Below are 23,655 nucleotides of genomic sequence, written 5' to 3' on the forward strand. Positions count from 1 at the left end.
TCGCCCCCTCGGTCCGTCGCAGGCACTGCCGGGCTCGCCAGTCGCCGGGGTCTTGGGGGCCTGGACAGGGAGGACGCCCGGACATCGAGGCCGCGTCTCTCCTCGAGCAGAGTCGCAAGGGGCCGCGGCGACCGTCTGGAAGCCGAGACCCAGTGTCCTGATCCCGGGCCCACGGGAAGCCTCGACGAAGACCGCCCGCCCCCAGGGCCGAAGTGCGAGCCGAACTGCGGGCCGCGCCACTCGGGCTCCTGACCCGGGCGGACCCCGCGAGTGGGGGCGGGGCGGGGGCACGGAGGGAGGGAGGGAGGGAGGAAGGGAGGGAGGGAGGGAGGGAGGGAGGGCCGGCCCAGCCCGCGGCTGGCGGCACGGGGGAGGGCCGGCAGGCCTGAGGGCGTGGCCCAGATCTGATGGACAGCCGCCGTGACTACCTCACCGAGGAGGGTCCTGAAAGAAGGCCGACTGGGCCAATGGAACCTGCCCGAGGCATTCCGTGCCGCCCACGCCAGCAGCCAATGAGCGTGCGGAGGGCGGGGCCTCCCCGGGCCCCGCCGTGCGGCCGCCTCCTCTGCCTCCTCCTCACCAGCGCTAAAGCCGGGACTGGACCGAGCGGAGTTGTGCGTGTCGCCGAAGGGGGGTGGGCCGGGGGAGGGGAGGTTCGTTCCGCGGAGCCGCAGCCAGAACCGGGTGAGGCTTCTCCCCGCCGTCTTCCCTGTCGAGGGCCGCGGAGAGTGGGGGTGGCTGGGAGCAGCGCAGCCTCGGGAGGAGGAGGCGGAGGCGGGGGCGACTGGGGAGGCGGAGATGGGTGAGGGCAGCGTCGGGAGCCTCCCACCGAGCCGGGCTTAGCAGCCCGCGGCGGCCGGTGTCGCCGCCGCTGCGTCGGGGCCTGAGGGTGCGCTGGGGGCCGCGCTGATGTCCAGGGCGGCTTCGCGTGCGGCCCGAGGGGTGAGGGAGCGCGGGCGCGGCAGGGCTGCCTGGGTGAGGCGGTCGCCGGGGGCGAGAGGCGCGGGGGCCTCGAGGTGCGGGCGGCAGCGGCCGGAGGTCGCGGGGTGTTTTCCTTTCTGTGCTGCGGGCGGGCGGGCGGGCGGGTCGGGGAGGGGCTCTTTGGCCCTCCCGCCCGTGGGCCGCACTCCCACCCTGTCCGTCCAACCGAGACCCCAAGTTTTCGATGGCAAGGGGTGCCTTTTGAGTCTTGCGGCGTCCTCTTCGTCGCTGGTCTCCTCCCCGGCGCTGTGCTGCGCGGCTCTTGCTCCTCACGTATTGTTTGGCTGGGTCTCTAATGGCGGACGGGGAGGCAGCGCTGCCGGTCTCGGACTGCAGGGGGGGGCAAACCTCGGGCCTAGGGCAACTGCTTGGGGCAAATATGGGCAATATCAGCCCATCGTTGACATAAACTGGTTTTTACCTGTAAATTGGTGCTGAGTTTGACTGGAATAACGGTGGTGGTAATACTTGCGAGGGAGTACAAGTCCCTTGCTGGCGTCGGGGCAATGTTTGCCCTTCCCCCTCCCTACCCCATAGCAGGCTTGGTGCCCTCAGGTCCCTTTCCCTGCAGATTGAGGCTTACACATGGGTTTTGGCTCCAAATAAAATATTTCACTCCACTTGGGTAGTAAGTAGTAGGCCGTTTTGCGTGGGCTTTGGGGTAATAATAGAAGGGCCAAACCTCCTTGACCCCTTAGTCCCTTCTCTGCCTCCTCCTGGTGAAATCGGCTTGGTGCTCCTACCAGATTGGGTGTTCATCCATTTCTCTCTCCTCTTCTCTCTCTCTCTCTCTCTCTCTCTCTCTCTCTCTCTCTTTCTCTCTCTTCTCTTTTATCCCAGGACCAGAAATTTCGTTCAACCCTATCTGGTGCATCTTTGGCAGAAAGTGAGGAAAACACCATTGTGAGTCCTTTTCTTCTAATTTGTTGCTTATTAACAGAGGACATGGTTGGATTATAGGGGTTCAGCTATAGGATTTGGCCCTCCTGGTTGTTCTTAAGGGGAGGAGCCTTCTCTTGGGTGGCAGCTGCTGTCGGGGAGAAACTCCAGTGATGCCTGGTGAGGCAGCTGGGAGTGGGCGCTGCTGTTTGCACCGCTGCAGACATCGCTTCTGCTGCTGCAATACCAACCTCAGCAACCAGACGACGGGCTTCTGCAGCTGCTCACGTTACCGGTGGGGAGGAGGGGTGTTGGGAAGGAGGGCATATTTCTGGTGCCCTCTAGAGTTACAGAGTGGGAATTAATGTTACTTGGTTTGAAGTGCATGCAACCATTTTTGACATTTTTCTTGTCATCATGGTTAATGGACCTCTGGTAATGGACAACTATGGAGAGCTGCTTAACTTTTTATGCCTGATCTGAGTGACAGAATCTGACCATGAAGGTGGATGTGTTTCTAGATCTTTCATGTTCTTTGCATCTGTTGTTTTCATCTTACCAAGTAGATGCTGCTTAGACCTGTGCAGTCCTCTACTTAGTCTTTCATCTCTGGTGTTGACCAGTTCTCTATTATGTCACGCTTTTTATAGATTTCTAAAAATTTTTATAGTGTGTGAGTGCATGGTGTGTTTGTGTTGGTGCACATGCCAGAGCACCAGTGTGTAGGTCAGGACAACTTTTGGCGTTGGTTCTACCCTTCACTGTCTAATCGGCTCGGTGGATCCAACTCAGGTTGTGAGGCTCATGTAGCAGGCGCCTCTATCCACTCAGCCATCTCGCAGGCCCTATCACTTATTTTGAGATGGCATCTAATGTATCCCAGGTTGACCTTGAACTTTTGTTGCGTAGCCTAGAATGACTTTGAACTTGTGATCCCTCTGTCTCAACTTCCCAAGTGCTATGACTTGTGTCCTCTTGTTATATTTATGTGGTGCTGGGAATCAAACCCAGCTTCCTGCACGCTAGCAAGCACTTCACCAACTATGCTACAGTTCTAGTCCCAAATATTACTCTTGAGCCCAGTACAGCTCCTGTTGTTACTTGTATACTTTTTTGTTTTTTGTTTTTTTTCCGAGACAGGGTTTTTCTGTGTAGCCCTGGCTATCCTGGAACTCACTTTGTAGACCAGGCTACTTGTAAACTTTTAAAGGTGTGTTATAAGTATAGATGCTTATGGTTTCTTTGGATTTATTTATTTATTTTGGTTTTTTTGGGACAGGGTTTCTCTGTATAGCCCTGGCTGTCCTGGAATTCACTCTGTAGACCAGGCTGGCCTCGAACTCAGAAATCTGCCTGCCTCTGCCTCTGGAGTGCTGGGATTAAAGGCGTGCGCCACCACGCCCGGCTTGGATTTATTTTTAATGTGTATGATTGTTTTACCTGTGTGAATGTATGTGTGACATACATGTACTTCGTGGCCAAGGATGTCAGAAAAAGGTATTGGATGTTGTGAGCCACTGTGTGGGTACTGGAAACTGAACCTTGTAAGAACAAGTACTTTATAACTGTTGAGCCATCTCTCCAACCCAGTGTTAAACGTTTTAAACTTGTATTAAGTAATTTAATCCACAGGAGAACTTGGTAGTATAGCTAATATTTTTCCCTTCTGAACACTGTTTTTACTCTGAATTTGCAGAGGAAGAATTAGGCGTAGAAGGATAAGGGGAAGTATCTAGTGAAGCAGGTTCTGAACACAAAGCAATGTGACGACAGAGCCCACCATCAGCAGCTGGACTGTACTTGATGATTCTCATGTTGGAGATCTCAAGTTTAAACTGAGTAGTCAGAATAACCTTTTCTTGCTTGGAAGTGGAAGCATAAAAAGTGCTTGAATCCTGTTCAGTTCTTTTTTTAAAAAAATAGAAAGTGCTAGATGGTGGTGGTGCACACCTTTAATCCCAGCACTCAGGAGGCAGAAGCAAATCTGTGAGTTTGAGGCCAGCCTGGTCTATAGAGTGAGTTCCAGCATCGCCTGGGCGACATAGAGGAACTCTCTGAGGGGTGGGTGAATAGTTAACAGTTGGTATTTATTTATTTATTTAATTTAGACTAGGATTATGGTCCAGGCTGGTCTTGAGTTCACTATGTAGCACATGATGTCTTTGGGGGTCGTCTTCTTTTTTTTAAGGAAAAAAAAAAGATTTATTTATTATTATATCTAGGTACACTGTAGCTGTCTTCAGATGCACCAGAAGAGGACATCAGATCTCATTATGGATGGTTGTGAGCCACCATGTGGTTGCTGGGATTTGAATTCAGGACCTTCGGAAGAGCAGTTGGTGCTCTTAACCACTGAGCCATCTCTCCAGCCTTCTTTGGGGGTATTCTTTTTGCCTCTTTTTCTAGTTGGTGGATTACAGGAATGTGCCACTATGACCTGCTTCATTTAGATTTTTTACCACCTTATTTCAACACCAGTATAGGCTGTTTGTATCAGTATAATTTTTTTCAGTATATGTCTGAAGGAACTTTATTATTATTGGAGATGAGGTTTTACCATATAGTTCTGGAACTCACTTTGTGGACCAAGGTGGCCCAAACTCAGAGAGATACACCTGCCTCGGCCTTCCAAGTACTGGGATTGCAGGTGTCCGCCTCAATGCCTAGCTCGACTATAAACCTCAAATGAAAGCCGGGCGTGGTGGCGCACGCCTTTAATCCCAGCACTCGGGAGGCAGAGGCAGGCGGATTTCTGAGTTCGAGGCCAGCCTGGTCTACAAAGTGAGTTCCAGGACAGCCAGGGCTACACAGAGAAACCCTGTCTCGAAAAACCAAAAAAAAAAAAAAAAAAAAACAAAATAAACCTCAAATGAGTGTGAAGTCCTTTTAGGAATTAAGTCATTCTTATATTGCATTTCAGGACCTTTCATATGGATGTTGTTATTTTTTCATGAATGATTAACTTATCTTCCCTCCCTCTTCTTAGATTTTTGATTGTAAGCCTAGCCTTTAATAGCTGAGCCTCCCTCCAGCCTTTCTCTTTCATAGTGGTGTTTTTTTGATTGTTTTTTGAGACAGTCTTGAGGGGTGTGAGTGTGTGTATGTGTGCGTGTGCGTGCGTGAGCGTGTGTGTGTAAATGTTGCTCAGGCTGGCCTAGACTTTACAGCAGTTCTCCTGCTTGAGTCTTGGTGCTAGGATTATAGGTATGTGCCCCCGGACATGGCCTGACTCTGTCAGTCCTTTGTCAGTCACTTTGGTCCTCCACAGAAGCTGATATAGAACATTTCCAGCTTGCATGAATATGAGCTTGTCAGACCGTAAATTTGTATAATTGGATTTATTTTGTAGACTTTTACTCTGTTTTGCTTGTTTGAGGTACAGAAGTATACAAACAGTGCTCTTGTGACAAAATGAATCTTTGGCTCATATAACATGCACTGGTATTACTGTGATAGGAAAAAATGTAAGAAATACTATATAATTCTTTGTTGTCAAAAGATGTGGTATAGTTTCTTTATGCTTAGATATCTGTCCCCAGTTCACTGATAACATCAACATATAGTTTATTATGTTAAATGGCACTTATAAGAAATCTTAAGAATCTGTATGTCTTTAGGTATTGTAAGGAAAGCTCAAACTAATTTCTTATCCTGCTGGAATTTTATGTGCGATGCACCTTAGTGGTATCTTGATACCCTAAGAGAGAGAGAGAGAGAGAGAGAGAGAGAGAGAGAGAGAGAGAGAGAGAGAGAAAGAGAGAGAGACAGAAACAGAGAGAGAGAGAGAGAGTCAGAGAGAGTGAGAGAGACTGTCTCTCTGGACCATCTCTCATTAGGAAATAGATTGCCTGCACTCCCTGCAACAGTATACAACAAGGATTTTAGACTGAACATACTCAGATCCAAAAACTGTGAAGATCTAAGTACATGCAACTTATAAAGTTGCCAGTGAGAAAACAATTGCTGCTGGATAAATGCATAAGTTTGAAGAATGAGGTACAGAGTAACATTACATGTATTTTTTTGTGTATAATCTAGACAATTTTGTTGTACCTGGTTGGATATTTTAGTTTTAAAATAATTGACTTTTTTTTTGAACATAGAAATAGCAAGTGCATCTTCATTGGTGCCTGTGCTAAATTCATGGTAAAAAGACAGTTGATCATCTTAAAGGGTGAATTATAGCACACCTTTTATTTTGTTTAAAAGCATATCAGTTTAGCAACTGGAGAGGTGGCTCAGCGATTAAGAGCACTGACCATTTTTCCAGAGGACCTGGGTTCAATTTCCAGCACTCACATGGTAGCTCACAACTGTCTATAACTTGCTTCTAGAGGATCTGGCATCCTCACACAGACAAAAAAAAAAAATGTAAGAAATACTATATAATTCAGCAAAACACCAATGTACATCAAAATAAATAAATTGTTTAAAAAAACTTAATTAGTTTTAAAATGAAGTTAAAATACTTTTTGTTCACCATTAAAAATCCATTTTAGCCAGGCAGTGGTGGCGCATGCCTTTTATCCCAGCACTTGGGAGGCAGAGGCAGGCGGATTTCTGAGTTCCAGGCCAGCCTGGTCTACAGAGTGAGTTCCAGACAGCCAGGGCTACACAGAGAAACCCTGTCTAGAAAACAAACAAACAACAACAACAACAACAAAAAATTCCATTTTAGTGTTAGAAAGTTGATCAGGTACCAAAAATACTTGATCACATGGTGTGATTTGTGGTTTGTTTGTATTTTATTATTTTTTTCAGACACAGTTTCTATCTTTCTTCTCTTGCTGTGATTAAAACACAGATCAAAAAACAACTTAGAGGAGGAAAGGATTCATTTATTTTATACTTGTAGGTCGCAGTTTATCATTGAAGGAAGTCAGAGCAGGAACCAAGAAGGAATGTTGCTCGCTGGATTGTTTTTCTCCTCTCTCCCCCTTTTCCTCTGTCCTCCCCTTCCTCCCCTTCCCCTTCCTCTTTCTCTCTCTCTCTCTGTGTCTTTCTTTCTTTCTTTCTTTCTTTCTTTCTTTCTTTCTTTCTTTCTTTCTTTCTTTCTTTCTTTCTCTCTTTTGACAGGGTTTCTCTGTGTAACCCTGGCTGTCCTGGTTCTCACTCTGTAGACCAGGCTGGCCTACTCAGCAATCTACCTGCCTCTGCCTCCCGAGTGCTGGGATTAAAGGCGTGCGCCACCATGCCTGGCTTCTTTTTTCTTTTTGGACAGAATTTCAATGTAGAGCTTTTCTGGCTTGGAACTTGCTCTGTAGACCAGGCTGGCCCTGAACTCAGAGATCCGGCAGCCTCTGCCTCTGAGATTACTGAAGCTTCTGATCTTGTGGCTTCTGCTATCTCAGGGTGAACTACATGTGTGGAACACCACACCAGGTTTATGCTGCGATTAGATTCAGGGTTTTATCTATACTATGTGAGGATTTTACCAGCTGAACTATATATCTTTTTTCCTTTGGTAAAAAATAGCTACGTTATTTTACATTTTCAACAGTGCTAAGGAGATTGGATTTTTTTTCATTCTTTTTTTTTTTTGTTAAATTTTTTCAAGTTTTATTTATTACATCTAAGTACACTGTAGCTGTCTTAAGACACCCCAGAAGAGGGCGTCAGATCTTACTTATTACAGATGGTTGTGAGCCACCATGTGGTTGCTGGGATTTGAACTCAGGACCTTTGGAAGAGCAGTCAGTGCTCTTAACCGCTGAGCCATCTCTTCAGCCCCCTCATTCTTTTCAGTAATTAAAAAAGTTACAGCCAGGCGGTGGTGGCGCACGCCTTTTAATCCCAGCACTCGGGAGGCAGAGGCAGTTGGATTTCTGAGTTCGAGGCCAGCCTGGTCTACAGAGTAAGTTCCAGGACAGCCAGGGCTACACAGAGAAACCCTGTCTCAAAAAAACCAAAACCAAACCAAAACCAAACCAACCAAACAAACAAAAAAACCGCAAAACAAACAGACAAACAAACATGTATTTGCATATGTGGCAAACATTATGGAATATTTTGAAGGACATACTCTTGAGTAGAGTAGAAAGCTTGCACATTTAATTAATGGTAGTTTTTCAAAGAAATGACAGCTGACTTGTAATGGATCTGATTCTCTCCTTCCATGATTGTCTCCTTCTGTGTGTTTCAGGTGGTCAGGCTTGTCACCAAGCACTAGCAAGTGCCATTTTGCTGGTCCTTTGGATAGTTTTTTTTTTTTCTTTTAGTTTTTCGAGACAGGGTTTCTCTGTATAGCCCTGACTGTCTTGGAACTCACTTTGTAGACCAGGCTGACCTCGGGCTCAGAAATCCACCTACCTCTGCCTCCCGAGTGCTGGGATTAAAGGTGTGCACCACCATGCCTGACTTTTGGATAGTTTTTTTTTTTTTTTTCCATTTATACAATGTTTAATGGGATAAACTCTTCTAACGGAATGCAAAGTAACAGTTGCCAAATGTTTTTTTTTTTTTTTTTGATTTTTAATATTTTTATTACATATTTTCCTCAATTACATTTCCAATGCTATCCCAAAAGTCCCCCATAGCGCCCCCCACTTCCCTACCCACCCATTCCCATTCTTTTGGCCCTGGCATTCCCCTATATTGGGGCATATAAAGTTTGCAAGTCCAATGGGCCTCTCTTTCCAATGATGGCCGACTAGGCCATCTTTCGATACATATGCAGCTAGAGACAAGAGCTCCAGGGTTCTGGTTAGTACATCATGTTGTTCCAACAATAGGGTTGCAGATCCCTTTAGCTCCTTGGGTACTTTCTCTAGCTTCTCCATTGGGAGCCCTGTGATACATCCAATAGCTGACTGTGAACATCCACTCCTGTGTTTGCTAGGCCCCGGCATCTTGGATAGTTTTTTATTTTTATTTATTTATTTATTTATTTATTTATTTATTTATTTATTTATTTTTTTGGTTTTTTCGAGACAGGGTTTCTCTGTGTAGCCCTGGCTGTCCTGGCACTCACTTTGTAGACCAGGCTGGCCTCGAACTCAGAAATCCGCCTGCCTCTGCCTCCCGAGTGCTGGGACTAAAGGCGTGCGCCACCACGCCCGGCCTTGGATAGTTTTTTAAGACGTCAAAATGTAGCCCAGGCTGGCCTGAAACACTCACTCAATCTCCAGAGCTCTGACATTACAGATAGTAGGCCACCAAGTTGAGATTTCTTGGCTTCATATACATTTGCCTAATGACTGATAATGGGCCATCTTTTGATTTGGTTATGAGTCATTTGTGTGTCTTTGGCAAAATGTTTTATTTAAGTACTCTGTTCATTTTTAGTTCCACCTATTTACCTTCCTACACCTACCTCCCTCTCTTTCCTTGTTGATTTTTGATTCGGAGGTATTTTCTCTCTCCCTTGTCTTCATTTCCTTGGTAATACTCTGCACACACACTATTGTGAACTTGAACAGTTAAGTGTGTTTTTTCCTTAACTGTTTGGTGGTATCCAGAATGACAAATCCAGTGGTATGAAATTTTCTCTCAGAGTTTTTTAGTTGACTTCTATTTAGATCTTGTTTCTTTTTGAGATTTATTTATAGATTGTGTATGGTATAAATGAAAGACCAATTTTTCGAGTTTTTTCCCCCTTCAGGCCATCTTTCTGCTTTTTGTTTCCAGTTTCCATATATGAAAGAAAGCCCAGGACTGGCTGTAAAAGTAACTTTTATTCTCCTGCCATAGTTGTTGTCTTGGAAGCTGTCTCCCTCTGCTAACTTGGGCTTAGTCCTGGAAGCTTCCAGCCTCTGTGTAATCTAATCTTGGCCTAGAATGTTTTCAGTATCTGAGAATTACTGCTGAACAAGTTCACCCTTTCTCTTTCTGAACTCTGGCTTGCTAGTTTAACTAAGCTGTTTTTGCTTAAACTCTTTTCTAGTTTTTTTTTTTTTTTCTCCTTTTTTCGTTTTTTGAGATAGGGTTTCTCTGTTTAGCTAGCCCTGGCTATTCTGGAACTCACTTTGTAGACCAGGCTGGCCTCAAAACTCAGAAATCTGCCTGCTTCTGCGTCCCCAGTGCTGGGATTACAGGCGTGTGCCACCACGCCCGGCTCCTAAACTCTTTTCTAAACTGACTGATTTAATCTGGCTTTACTTTTGGTGTCTCCTGAATTTCTCTGCTTGGCTTCATACTAACTTTGTTAATATGTTCTAATCTTCTGGTTTCTCATTCTCTGCCTCTCATTCTGTCTTCACATGTGTCTAGCTTGTTCTCTCTGTCTCTCTGTAATCTCTGTACAACTGTTCTCTCTCTCTACTGTTCCTAAAAGAGCTTCCTTTTCTGTCTCCTCTCGTGAGAGTTGGGCACATCCGAGTCTGTCACATCTTTCTCTGATTTGTAACCTTGTCTGCCACTCAGTTAGACATCACTTTCAAACATGGGTGCTTTCTTTTACAAACTAACTTTACTTCATTGTTTGGTATTAAAAGTGTGTACTAATGGCTTGTCTGTATTCAAGCTAGAGAAATTAAAGGTGCGTGCTAAGGCTGAGCCATACCACAGCCAGAGACAGGTTTTTCCAGTAAATAGCACACTCTGAGGTCCACAGTGTGATGAACATTCTGTAACCACTGGCTATGATTTCCTCTAGTTCATCCATTTTCCTGTGAATTTTTTTATGCTGGAATATCCTTTGTATACCATATTCTTTATGATTTACCTACTCACTTGTCTGTTAAGGACTTCTGAATCTGTCTTTTTGTTGTTTGTATGTTTGTTTTTTGACATGGGGTCCCTCTGTATGTAGTCCTGACTATTCTGGAGTTTGATATGCAGATTAGTGTCTTTACTCAGCCTTTCAGGGCTAGTGTTGTGCAAAGATGACAAAGTAACTTAAGTTACCTATAAAGTGCTTGTTAGAATTATATATATCCAGGTAATTCTGGATTCAAAACGGGAGTTTGGAAATGTTCACCTTTTCTTTTTGTTCTTGTTCTTCATCATCTCCATCACCACTACCACCAGCCTCACCATCATCATCATTGTTGGTTTTTTGAGACAAGGTTTCTCTGTGTAGACCTTGCTGTCCTGGAACTTGTTCTGTAGACTAGGCTGACCTAGAACTGAGATCTGCCTGCCCCTGTTGGGATTAAAGGCCTGTGCCAAGACAGCCTGGGTCCATTTTCATTATTTTTAGGAGAGGTTTAAGAGTTGTTGGTTATTTTGAAATGTTGATAGAATTTATAAGTAAAGCTATCTGTCCTAATTTATTTACTTATTTATTTTTAAGATATATTTATTTTATGAATATGAGTACACAGTGGCTGTCTTCAGACACACCAGACAAGCCAGACCAGAAGAGGGCATCGGATCCCTTTATGGATGGTTGTCAGTGCTTTTAACTGTTGAGCCATCTCTTAGTCTCTCCCTCCTGCTCCTCACTTTACTTTTTATTTTTTGCTGAGATGTTTCTGATTACTGACTTAACTTTGTCTACTCAAATTTCATATTTTTCCTTTGTGTGAATTTTAAGGATTTTTTTTTGAAATTTTATCTTTGTTATCCAGTTTGGTATATGACTTGCTTGTGTTATTCTTAAAAATTCTATTTCTGTAAAGTTAGTAATGACACCTCCATTTTTATTTTCCATTTTAGTAATTGTCCTCCTCCTCCTCCTTTTCTTCCATTATGAATTTAGGCTTAGTGTGCTGCTTTTGTTATTTTTTCTTTGTTCCTTATTGATTTGAGAAGATTTTTCTTTTCTTTTTTCTTTTTTGTTTTTTCGAGACAGGATTTCTCTGTGTAGCCCTGGCTGTCCTGGAACTCACTTTGTAGACCAGGCTGGCCTCGAACTCAGAAATCCACCTGCCTCTGTCTCCCGAGTGCTGGGATTAAAGGCGTGCGCCACCACGCCCAGCACTTCTTGTTCGTTCATGTACTCCTCAAACTCACTGCATAGCCAAGAAGACTTTGGAGCCCCACTTCTGCTCTACAATGCTTGGATCGTAGGCATGTTGACAGTGGGCCTGGTTTTTGTAGTGCTGAGGATAGAGCCTGGGTTTTCCTGAGATAAGCAAGCACTCTTACATCTTTACCTGATATTTTTTTTTTTTAAGATTTATTTATTTATTATATGTAAGTACATTGTAGCTGTCTTCAGACACTCCAGAAGAGGGCGTCAGATCTTGTTACAGATGGTTGTGAGCCACCATGTGGTTGCTGGGATTTGAACTCCGGACCTTCGGAAGAGCATTCGGGTGCTACCCACTGAGCCATCTCACCAGCCCCCTTTACCTGATATTTTTACTGGATATTATTTCCAGAATTGTGCTATACTGTGATAATAAACGATTATTCTCATAATTCTGTAATGGTGTTTTAAATATATTCTATTTGATATTTTGTTTTGATACATTAATATTTTACAACTAATTTTTCTATTTTATTAGGAATTACTAATTTTAAATTTATAATTATTGGGAACTATAGCAGGTACAGCAAACACATTGGCTGGTATTCTTTTGTTGTAAAAAATTTATCTTTGCCTTCTATGATTCCTTTATGGTACTTATAAAATTTTTAGGTAGGTTTCTAAAGGGGAAAGTGTTCTTTTTCTTGTTTTTCTTTTTTTTTTTTTTTACATTTGAGATAGGCTTTCACTTTGGTAAGCTTATAAGGGAGAAGATGATGATAATTTGTTTTTATTTTGAGACAGGGTCTCTGTGTTGCTCATGCTGGGCTTGAACTTGGATTTCATAAAGTTAAGCAAGTCATGGATAATTGTTAGCTCAATATGAGTGATAGTAAATTAACTATAATTAAATTTCCTCCTGATTATAGTTCATAGAGTAATAAAACATTCATATATCTTTTAAACCTGAATTGTCTTTAAAAGAAATTTAAATTAAAGGAAAAATAGTATATAGCACCTGGTATATAGCTTTGCTTCTTCTGACACCAAAGAGGTAAAGTAAATTTAGAATGAAGATCTTTCATTCACAAAGTCATGGGATGATTTATGAGTTCCCAGTTAGTAGGAATGTTCAAGCTTATCTGTGAATTGTCAGTGTATTCCACTGTAAAGATATTAGCACTGTTGAACACTTCTATTATATTCAGCTCTCATTGTAAATCTTTTGATTTCTTCTTAATGGTTACTCAATTTATACTTTTCAGCTGTGTTTTGGAGTAAAGTTTTTGACTATCAATTATACATTTTTTTCTATAAAGTGTATTTTTTTTATTGTTCTCTATCTTTACTGATTGATTTTTGAGACTGGGTTTTCTGTGTAGCCTTAGCCACAATGGAACTAGCCTGGTCTCAGGGTAACCTCAAACTGCAAGTCCCTCCTTATCTCAATCATAAAAGCCAAGGGTCCCCCTCCCCACCAATAAATACATCTTAAAAGATGAAAATCATGTGATATAAAAATTAGGAAAATGATAAACAGTGAACACATTCTCTACCCCTGTCACCCATTAGTTGAAGTGATAATTTCAATTATGTCCTCTATCCTATTAGCTTTTGTATTTTATGATTTTAAATCAGGCTTTTAGGATTTATATAACCAGGATTGGGGTGATGGCCTAGATGAGAAAATGCTTGCTGTAGAAGCATGCAAGCATGAGGACCTGAGTTTAAGCACCCACATAAGAAGCTGTGTGTATCTGTCATCCTAGCAATGGAAAGAGACACAGCAGAATCTTTGGAACTTGCTATCCAGTCAATCTAATCAAATTGGTGAACTCTATTAAGTGAGAGATTTAAAACTTGAGGTGAAAAGTATTGATGACTCAGTGGTTAAGATTGTTTCCTATATTTCAGAGGACTTGTTGAACAGCTTACAACTGCCTGTCACTCCAGCTCCAGGACATCTGATGCCTTCTTTTGGCCCCGTGGATAAATGCACACGTGTGGCATACGTTCAGTACACCATAAATAAAAATAAAAATAAATGTTAATTTAAAAAAATCAGGTAAAGCAAAATCTGGCCTGGCATCAGATCAAGTCTCAGTAGTACCAACCTTCGTTTGGAAGCCCTAGCACCTGCTAACCTTTTTAAACTGCGTGGTTGTGAAAAACTAGTAAGAGATTTCTGAATGTCCAAGGACCAAAAAGTCAGTTCCAGGTAAAGATTCTGTCTCAAGGGGGTGGGGGAATACCTGATGTGGACCCCTTGCTTTCATATTATCATGTTAGTTTTGGAGTTTCAGTTGACACTTAACGATTTACATTTTGGGTAACCTTTGTGGAGTAAATAGTGTATCTCTAGAAAGTGGTAGTGGAAGTGTGGTACGCATGATTACTGAAAATCGTCTTTAAAAATGAAATCACAGACTCAGGTTTATGTTGTTTGGTTTCCCTGAACAGGTTCTTTGGCATGGACACGAGTTCAGTGGGGACGTTAGAGCTGACTGATCAAACTCCCGTCTTACTAGGAAGCACAGCCATGGCAACCAGTCTCACGGACGTAGGCAACTCATTCAGTGGCCCACCTAATCCTTTAGTGTCTAGAGCTAGTAAGTTTCAGAACTCATCAGTAGACGATGATGATGACGTTGTTTTTATTGAACCTGTACAACCTCCTCCATCTTCTGCACCTTTGGTTGCTGATCAAAGACCCATAACATTTACATCTTCAAAAAATGAAGAACTACAAGGAAACGATCCCAAAATTCTTCCTTCATCGAAAGAGTTGGCCCCACAAAAGGGCAGTGTAAGCGAGACAATTGTTATTGACGATGAAGAGGACATGGAAACAAATCAAGGACAAGAGAAGAGTTCCTCAAATTTTATTGAAAGGAGACCTTCTGAAACTAAAAACAGAACTAATGATGTGGATTTCTCCAGTTCCACTTTTTCAAGAAGTAAAGTAAATGCAGGAATGAGTAACAGTGGTATTACCACAGAACCAGATTCGGAAATCCAGATTGCTAACGTTACAACCTTAGAAACAGGCGTAAGCTCTGTGAGTGATGGCCAGCTAGAAAGTACTGATGGGAGAGACATGAACTTAATGATTACTCATGTAACATCACTGCATAACACCAACCTGGGAGATGGCTCTAACGGACTTCAGTCCAGTAACTTTGGTGTGAATATACAAACGTATACCCCATCTCTAACTTCACAGACCAAGGCTGGAGTAGGACCTTTTAATCCTGGTAGGATGAATGTTGCAGGAGATGTATTTCAGAATGGGGAGTCTGCACCTCATCACAATCCTGGTAAGAAGTCATATTTTACTTCATAAAAATGAAGTATTTAATATTTCGTTGGATACTTGTTTCATTGAAATAAAACTGTTGTTTGGTGTCCTATAGAAAATGTTTTAATTTTGTTAACATTAAAGTTTGAATTTGTTGCGTATAGTATTTGTGAAGTAGAATATTAGCAGTATAATTTTGTTTAATGAATTAAAAATACTGTATAAATTTAACATATTTTATAGATTGCTTTTTGCTAATATTAATGTCATGTAAATTAGAACAAAAAGATTAATAACATACTTAAAAACATTGTACAATAAATTCTACTTATTCCCTTATTTTTCTGCATGTTTTTCATGTTTTTATTAAAGAATTGACTTATTTCCTATCTTTTGAAGAAAGCAAAACACAGTTTTCATTTTTAAATTATTCTAAGGGATGATTGACGTGCAAAAACTGTACCCGGTACCCCATAACCTTAGTCAAGTCGATGACTTTGAGGCCTTGTGCTTTGTGCTTGTTACCATCTTTGTTCTTTGAGATAGGGTCTCACTCTGTAGCATTGGCTGGCCTGGAACTTGGTGCCTAATCCAGGGTGACCTTGGACTCAGAGATTTACTTTCCTCTGGGATTAAAGGCCTGTGGCAGCACACATGTCTTGTGTTTGTTTTGATTGCTCATTTAGTGTTAGTTTTTTATTTTATGTTTTCCAGTGTTTTTAAAAAGCTCTTCATTTATTATTTATCAAAGTTGGTATCTTATCTTTTCTTTTCTTTTCTTTTCTTTTCTTTTCTTTTCTTTTCTTTTCTTTTCTTTTCTTTCTGTTTTTGTTTTTTAAACTTTTCTGAGTCAGGGTTTCTCTGCATCCATGGTTTTGCTGGAACTCAGAGATCTGCCAACTTCTGTCTCCCTCTGCCTCTCAAGTGCTGGAACTAAAGGCAGGCCTCACCACTGCCTGGCTAAGTTGGAATATTTCTTTACTATTGGGAGGTCCCTTTTTGTGAGATGCTTTGCTCTTTGAAAAATATAAATATTATAATAACTGGTCTTAGCTGGTTGTAGTGGCACATGCCTGTAGTTTCAGCCCTTGAGAGATGAAGGCAGAAGGATCAGGAATTCAAAGCTATCCTCTGCTACATTTGAGGGCATCTTATACTATAGTGAGATATTATCTCAAAAAGGTCTCAAATCAACATACAAAATTGGTCTTTGCCGGGTGTGTTGGCGCACGCCTTTAATCCCAGCACTCGGGAGGCAGAGGCAGGCGATTTCTGAGTTCGGTCTACAGCCTGGTCTACAAAGTGAGTTCCAGGACAGCCAAGGCTACACAGAGAAACCCTGTCTCGAAAAACAAAACAAACAAACAAAAAAAACAACCCCCCCCAAAAAAAACTGGTCTTTTCACAAATAACTGTATGTTGTTCTTTTCTGCATGAAGTTATGTCTTTCTACCTCAATTTCTATGTGTTTATCTTCACTTCATTATTTAGTCTCATTAGTAATGTTTCTTTATTATATATATATCTAAGTACACTGTAGCTGTCTTCAGAACTCATTGCGAATGGTTGTGAGTCACCATGTGGTTGCTGGGATTTGAACTCAGGATCTTCGGAAGAGCAGTCAGTGCTCTTAACTGCTGAGCCATCTCTCCAGTCCTTATTATTAACTTTTAACACTTAGGAATTGTGTAACATTAATTTGGGATAGCTAAAATGTAGGTGATGTGCTCTTTGATATATATGAGTTTTTAAAAATCAGTTTAATGTGTATGAAAATTTGCCTGTGTGTATGTATCCACACCATGAGTTTGAGGAGGCCGGAACCCCCCTGGAACTGGAATTATAGATGGCTATGAGCCTCCATGTAGGTGCTAGGAAATTGAACATGAGTCCTCTGAAAGCGCAGCCAATTACTTTTAACCTGGAACCCATATTTCCAGCCTGTTATTTTTGTTTATTTACTTCAAAATTAGTATCTGATGAGTGAAGAACTTTTGCAAAATGCATAATTAAGAAAGAATGAGTGTCAGGGGCTCGAGAGATGGCTTCTCTTCCAGAGGACCCTGATTCAGTTCCCAGCACCTACATGGCAGTTCACAATTATCTGCAACTCCAGTTTTAGGGTATCTCATACCCTTACACAAATATAAATACAGGCAGAACACCAATGCACATAAAATAAAAAATAAAAAATAAAAAAATAAATAACTAAAAAAAGAATAAGGGTCAATATCCCTTATTTTTATTAATTGAATATGTATAGTTATCTTTAAGTCCTGTTTCTGTTTCTTTTAATTTAACCTAGTTGAAACATACTATAGTTTTTTGTTTTTAAAAATAAATTATTTAGATTTACTTTATTATTTTATGGATGTTTTGCTTAATCTGTAGACACAGAGAGACTGGACTTTGTGCACTTTTGAAACCTCAAAGCCTCCCTAGTAACATACTTACTCCAGTAGGGCCACACCTGCTCCAGCAGGGCCACACTTAACTACTTTTTCTAATCCTTCTCTAGTAGTGCCACTTCTGGTGACTAAGCATTCAAATCTCTGAGCCTTTTGGGTGCATTCTCACATACATGTGCATGTACAGGCCAGTGCTCACTGTTGGCTACATTCCTCAACCACTTCTTTATGTTTAGGTAAGGTTTCTAAATGAACCTGAAGCCAGCGGATTTGACTTGGCTCTTTGGCCAGCAAGCACTAGGATCGTCCTGTGTACACCTCAGTGCTGGAATTAAGGATGCACCTCACTCTACCTGGGGTTTTTTTTTTTTTTTTTTTTTTGAGATTTTTCGAGACAGGGTTTCTCTGTATAGCCCTGGCTGTCCTGGAAGTCACTCACTCTGTAGACCAGGATGGCCTTGAACTCAGAAATCTGCCTGCCTCTGCCTCCCAAGTGCCAAATGGTGGGACTAAAGGAGTGTGCCACCACTGCCCCGTTTCTGTTTTTTTTAAATGTGCATTCGAGGTGATGAAATTCTGGTTCTTCTTCCATGTAGAGTGCTTACATTTTTTATTTTTTACATTACTTACATTATTTATTTTTTTGTTTGTTTTTGGTTTTTTTTTTGTTTTGTTTTTCAAAACAGGGTTTCTCTGTATAGCCCTGGCTGTCCTGGAACTCACTTTGTAGACCAGGCTGGTCTGGAACTCAGAAATCCGCCTGCCTCTGCCTCCTGAGTGCTGGGATTAAAGGCGTGCACCACCATGCCCGGCTATTTTTGAGACAGAGTTTTATATAGCCCATACTTAGGTTCAGTATGTAACTAAGAATGACCTTGAATTACCAATCTTTTTTGCTTTTACCTTCTGAGTGGATTACAGGCCTACATCCCACCATGCCCGTGTATGTATGTATATATATATATATATATATATATATATATATATATATATTTACTTTTCTTCTTCATGACAGATTCAGGAAAAAAAATATGTATTTGCATACATGCTGTCTTGATTACTTTTATATTTCTGTGATAAAACACCAAGACAAAAAGTAGTAACAGGAGGAAATGGTTCATTTCAGCATACATGTCCTGACCATTTCGTATTGAATAGAAGGACAGAAACTTAAGCCTAGAATGTGGAGGCAGAAGCTGCTGTGGAGGCCATGCAGTAGGTTGCTTATTGGCTTGCTCTCTCCTGGCTCGTTCAACCTGCCTTTCAGTAGCCCAGAACTACTTGCCCAAGGATGGCACCACTCACAAAATGGGCTGGGCTCTCCCATATTGGTCAGTAGTTAAGGCTAACCTGTAGGCAGATCTTATGGAGGCATTTTCTCCATTGAGGGTCTCTTTTCTCAACTCCAGGTTGTGTCAAGTTTACATAAAGCTACCCTGGACACAGACAAAACCCTGCGGGAGTCAGGTTCTCTCCTGTCTTGTAGGTCCTGGGGCTTGTTGACAAGTGCCCTTACCTGCTGAGCCATCTCACTTCTTCATGCTTAGGTTTTTGCAGTGTTCAGGATCAGCTTGCTATACAGACACTACTGAGCCATATTCCCAGATTGAACATTTTTGACTTATGACATATATTGCCATATGTTTTTTCAGAACAGTTTTACAAATGTATGCTACTACCAGGTATATATTAGTACGTTTTTCATTGTAGCTTTTTATTAGTTGATATAAATGTGGTCAGAGTTAGTTTGTCCTCAATGTTAGTTTTAGAATAGCTGTTTTTTTTAATCATTATAAGTATATTAACAATATTAATATGAAAAGACAAATAGCATTAATTGTTACCATTAGGAAGAATCAATCACTTCAGCTAGGGCCACATAGTGAGACCCTGTCTAAAAAATAATTGAGGGGGCTGGTGAGATGGCTCAGTGGGTAAGAGCACCCGACTGCTCTTCCGAAGGTCCAAAGTTCAAATCCCAGCAACCACATGGTGGCTCACAACCATCCGTAATGAGATCTGGCGCCCTCTTCTGGAGTGTCTGAAGACAGCTACAGTGTACTTACATATAATAAATAAATAAATCTTAAAAAAAAATAATTGATAATATCTATAATTCTGAGAACATCGTGTAGATACTGTTTTGAAATCTCTATACCATTCCTTTAAATACCTAACAGATTTTTCTTTCTAAAAGATTTATCTTATTTTTACAGGCCTTATGTGCCTGTCTGTTATGTGCATGGACATGTGCAAGTGCCTGTAGAGGATAGAGGGGACATCGGAGCTTTCACAGCTGAAGTGGAAGTGAAGTGAATGGTAGTTGTGAGCTGTCTGACATGGGTGTTGGGTACTGAACTCCAGTCCTAGAAGCGTACCAACTGTTCTTGACTGCTGAGCTATCCCTCCAGCCTCTACAGTAGTTTCTAAAGTTTGACTATGTCAAGTTTATGTGATATCAAAGTTCTTTTATTTATTTTTTTAAATCAAAGTTCTTGATTCTCTCTTTTTTTTTTCTTTTTTCTTTTCTTGGTGGTGGTGGGGGGGTTCGAGACAGGGTTTCTCTGTGTAGCCCTGGCTGTCCTGGAACTCTGTAGACCAGGCTGGCCTCGAACTTAGAGATCCTCCTGCCTCTGCCTCCCAAGTGCTGAGATTAAAGCCATGCACCACCATGCCCAGCAGTTCTTGATTCTCTTAGTTCTGTTTTTTTAAATGTAATTATTTTTAATATATGCATTTGTTAGTTTTATTTCTTTAGGAATATTGATGGGTCATAAAATTATGTACTACTCATACTGCTTATTTATTATGTAAAGGAATGTAAAATTCACTTAAGTAAGAAAAATGTAGAACCTGGCAAAATAGGTCAATGAATAAATGCCCTTGTCACTTGAGGCTCATCCCTGGAATTCATGTGGTGGAAGAGGAGAGCTGTCTCCCAGTGTGAGAGCTGACTTCTGCAAGTTGTTAAGAAACAAAAGAACAACAACAAAAAACCCAAACCAATCCTTCTCTCAAAACCTAAAATGCAGTTAGACTGATACAGTTTTTAATTAGCTCTTACATTTTTAGGCTGTTTTCATTTGTAATAGAGGATAGATTAAGAGTTAGAAAACTTACATTAGCATTGTGATGCTAATCTGTAATCCTAGCATTTGGGAATTAAACTCAAGAGCAATCAGTAACCCAGAGTTATACTCAGGTACATAGAGAATTTGAGGCTACCCTGACTCAAAAAAGAAAGTTATAAGATCTTGCTATTTATACCAATTCTACTGGTGTTATTTGGAAAAATGTTACTGTAGTTTCATTATCTTTTTATATAAAGCTGAGGGTTTAGAAAAATGATTAATCACCATTCTACCTATTCCAAAAATGTTCTTAAATATTGGGGGAGGTGAAAACCTGGAAGAAGGGGAAATGTAAGAGATGTAAGAGCTGATATATAAGGAAAGTCTATATTACTTATTCTTCAGGCATTAAGCTAATTTTTTTTTTTTTTGAAACCGGGTTTCTCTGTGTAGGTAGTCTTAGCTGTCCTGAAACTCACTCTGTACCATGCTGGCCTTGAATTCGAGAGATTCATCTGTCTCTGTCTCCCTACTGCTGGGATTAAAGGCATGTGCCACCACTGGAAAGCTTTCTTTATTTGACCTTTGAGAAAGGTTTTCTCTGGAAACCTTTTTAAAAAAAAATATTAATTATTTATTTACTTTATACATCCCAATCAAAGCCTCCCCTCTCCTTCCTCCCCAGTCCCTCCCTCTCACCTCTCCTGGAAAGCTTTTCTGAAAAAGACATTTTTGGATTATGGTATGTGCATATGCAGAGTCAAACAATAGATATGATAGAAAAAATTAAAAAAGATGTTTGGAAATAGTTTTATGTCTTCTCAAACATGTATTTGTTCAGGGCCCTAATATCTTATTCTTTTGTTTGTTTTTAGAGACAGGGTTTCTCTGTGTAACAAGTTCTGGCTGTCTTGGAGTAGACTAGGCTGGCCTCAAACTCACTGCTTCTGTTTCTTTTTTTTCCGAGACAGGGTTTCTCTGTAGCCCTGGCAGTCCTGGAACTCACTTTGTAGACCAGGCTGGCCTCGAACTCAGAAATCCGCCTGCCTCTGCCTCCCGAGTGCTGGGATTAAAGGCGTGTGCCACCACCACCTGGCACTGCTTCTGTTTCTTAAATGCTGGGATTAAAAGCATGTGCCACCATGCCTAGGGCTTACCCGTATGTTGATATATGTGTTCCTTGTAAATACATTTATACTTTGTGTCTCATGCCAGTGACATTTTTTAGTGCTTCCTGTATGCCCGTCACTGTGCTTTGTTACAGTATTAGCACACTTAATATTTAATATTCTATGCTATTTCTAGTTTTGAGAAGAGTGAAACACATTTTTTTTTTTTTTTTTGGTTTTTCGAGACAGGGTTTCTCTGTGTAGCCTTGGCTGTCCTGGAACTCACTTTGTAGACCAGGCTGGCCTCGAACTCAGAAATCCGCCTACCTCTGCCTCCCGAGTGCTGGGATTAAAGGCGTGCGCCACCACGCCCGGCTTCGTGAAACACATTTTTAATAGTAGCATACCAATCTTAGAAATAGTATAATACAAACTATGACTTTAAATTTGTATGTGTTTGTGGTATGTGCTTGGGTGTTTGTGTAAGGTACATGTGCATTGCTGTGGGGTCAGAGGGTAGTCTTGAGTATTGTTCTGCAAGCGTTGTCTATCTTATTCCTTGAGACAAAGTCTTCTCATTTGCCTAGAGCTGGCTGGTCAGTGAACCCTGAGGATCTGTCTCTGCCTCCTCAGTTTTGGGGTTATGAGTGTGTGTACCATACTTGACTTGCTTTTAAGAGAAAACAACAAAAAAACGTGAGTTCTGGGGATTGAACTCAGATCCTCATGGTTGTGCAGCCAAATAGTTAACATCTGAGCAATCTTTCAGAGCCTGTGTGGGTTTTTTTTTTTTTTTTTTTTGTTGTTGTTATTTTGTTTTTTCTTTTTGGTTTTTTGAGACAGGGTTTCTCTGTGTAGCCCTGGCTGTCCTGGAACTCACTCTGTAGACCAGGCTGGCCTCGAACTCAGAAATCCGCCTGCCTCTGCCTCCCGAGTGCTGGGATTAAAGGCATGTGCCACCACGCCCGGCTGTGTTTTTTTTTTTTTTTAACTGACAAACAGAAATAATATATTTTTATCTTGGAGAACAAGTTGATTAGAAATATATATACATGGTAGAATGGCTAAATCAAACTAATAATACATTATATACTCTTGCTGTTTTTTTTAATTAATTAACTATGTATACAGCATTCTGCCTGCATGTACACCTGCGCGCCAGAAGAGGGCATCAGATTTCATTATAGATGGTTGTGAGCCACCATGTGGTTGCTGGGATTTGAACTCAGGACCTTCAGAAGAGCAGTCAGTGCTCTTAGCTCCTGAGCCATCGCTCCAGTCCTCTCTTGGTGTTTTTAAGACTACAATATATTGTTTATAGAAAGCAGACAATCTTACTTCCAAACACTTTTTCTCTGCAAGGTTGCTACTTCATTCATTAACATTTGAGACAGGTTTCTTACTTCAGAGCTCAGGATGGTCTTAAATTCATGGCAGTCCTCCTGTTTGAGTTTTCCAGGCATGTGTAAAACTATTTCTTTTATAATAGATTTCAGTGTCTTTAAATACCTATTTGATTATTCTTTTCTATATATTTTGTTTTTAAGATTCTTGGATCTCCCAGTCAGCATCATTCCCTCGTAACCAGAAACAACAAGGGGTGGATTCTCTATCACCAGTGGCCTCACTTCCTAAGCAGATATTCCAGCCCTCGAACCAACAACCCACTAAACCAGTTAAAGTCACTTGTGCAAACTGCAAAAAACCTCTACAGAAGGGGCAGACAGCTTACCAACGAAAAGGATCAGCTCACCTCTTTTGTTCAACCACCTGCCTTTCTTCTTTCTCCCATAAACCTGCTCCAAAGAAACTCTGTGTTATGTGTAAAAAGTAAGATTAACCTTCACAAATCCCATGCCATTGAATATTGATCATAAAAGTTTTTAGAATTTTTTTTGAGGGGGATGAATTCATGTTTTAAAACAGTCAGCAACTTTGAATCTTTGCAGCCCAAGTCTAAGTTGGTTATAGATGGGGCTTCGTATTTGTATGGTCGGGTCTGATTGTCTTAGGTGCTTGTAGTTATTTTGAATGTCATTTCCAATGGATCCCTTAA

At 41.4% G+C, this 23,655-nt stretch overlaps 1 protein-coding gene across 3 annotated transcripts in view; it reads left to right on the forward strand.

The window, feature by feature from the left end:
- Positions 1 to 631: 631 nt before the first annotated feature.
- The window catches only part of Zmym2 (zinc finger MYM-type containing 2), a 68,164-nt gene continuing 45,140 nt past the window's right edge, over positions 632 to 23,655 (forward strand). Inside the window, exons 1-5 of one of the 3 annotated variants that reach the window (XM_085828683.1) lie at positions 787 to 942; positions 1,822 to 1,884; positions 13,628 to 13,931; positions 14,174 to 15,030; positions 23,147 to 23,429. In XM_085828683.1, coding sequence (XP_085684809.1) covers positions 13,903 to 13,931; positions 14,174 to 15,030; positions 23,147 to 23,429 — 1,169 coding nt within the window. In that variant the 5' untranslated portion in view covers positions 787 to 942; positions 1,822 to 1,884; positions 13,628 to 13,902. Of the gene's footprint in view, positions 685 to 786; positions 943 to 1,821; positions 1,885 to 13,627; positions 13,932 to 14,173; positions 15,031 to 23,146; positions 23,430 to 23,655 lie in introns of those variants that run through there. The other 2 variants (XM_021181757.3, XM_029468740.2) reach the window with 2 other exon arrangements.

Source organism: Mus caroli, unplaced genomic scaffold, assembly GCF_978045245.1.
Source record: "Mus caroli unplaced genomic scaffold, Mus_caroli_1 scaffold_12, whole genome shotgun sequence".
NCBI classification, from domain to species: domain Eukaryota; kingdom Metazoa; phylum Chordata; class Mammalia; order Rodentia; family Muridae; genus Mus; species Mus caroli.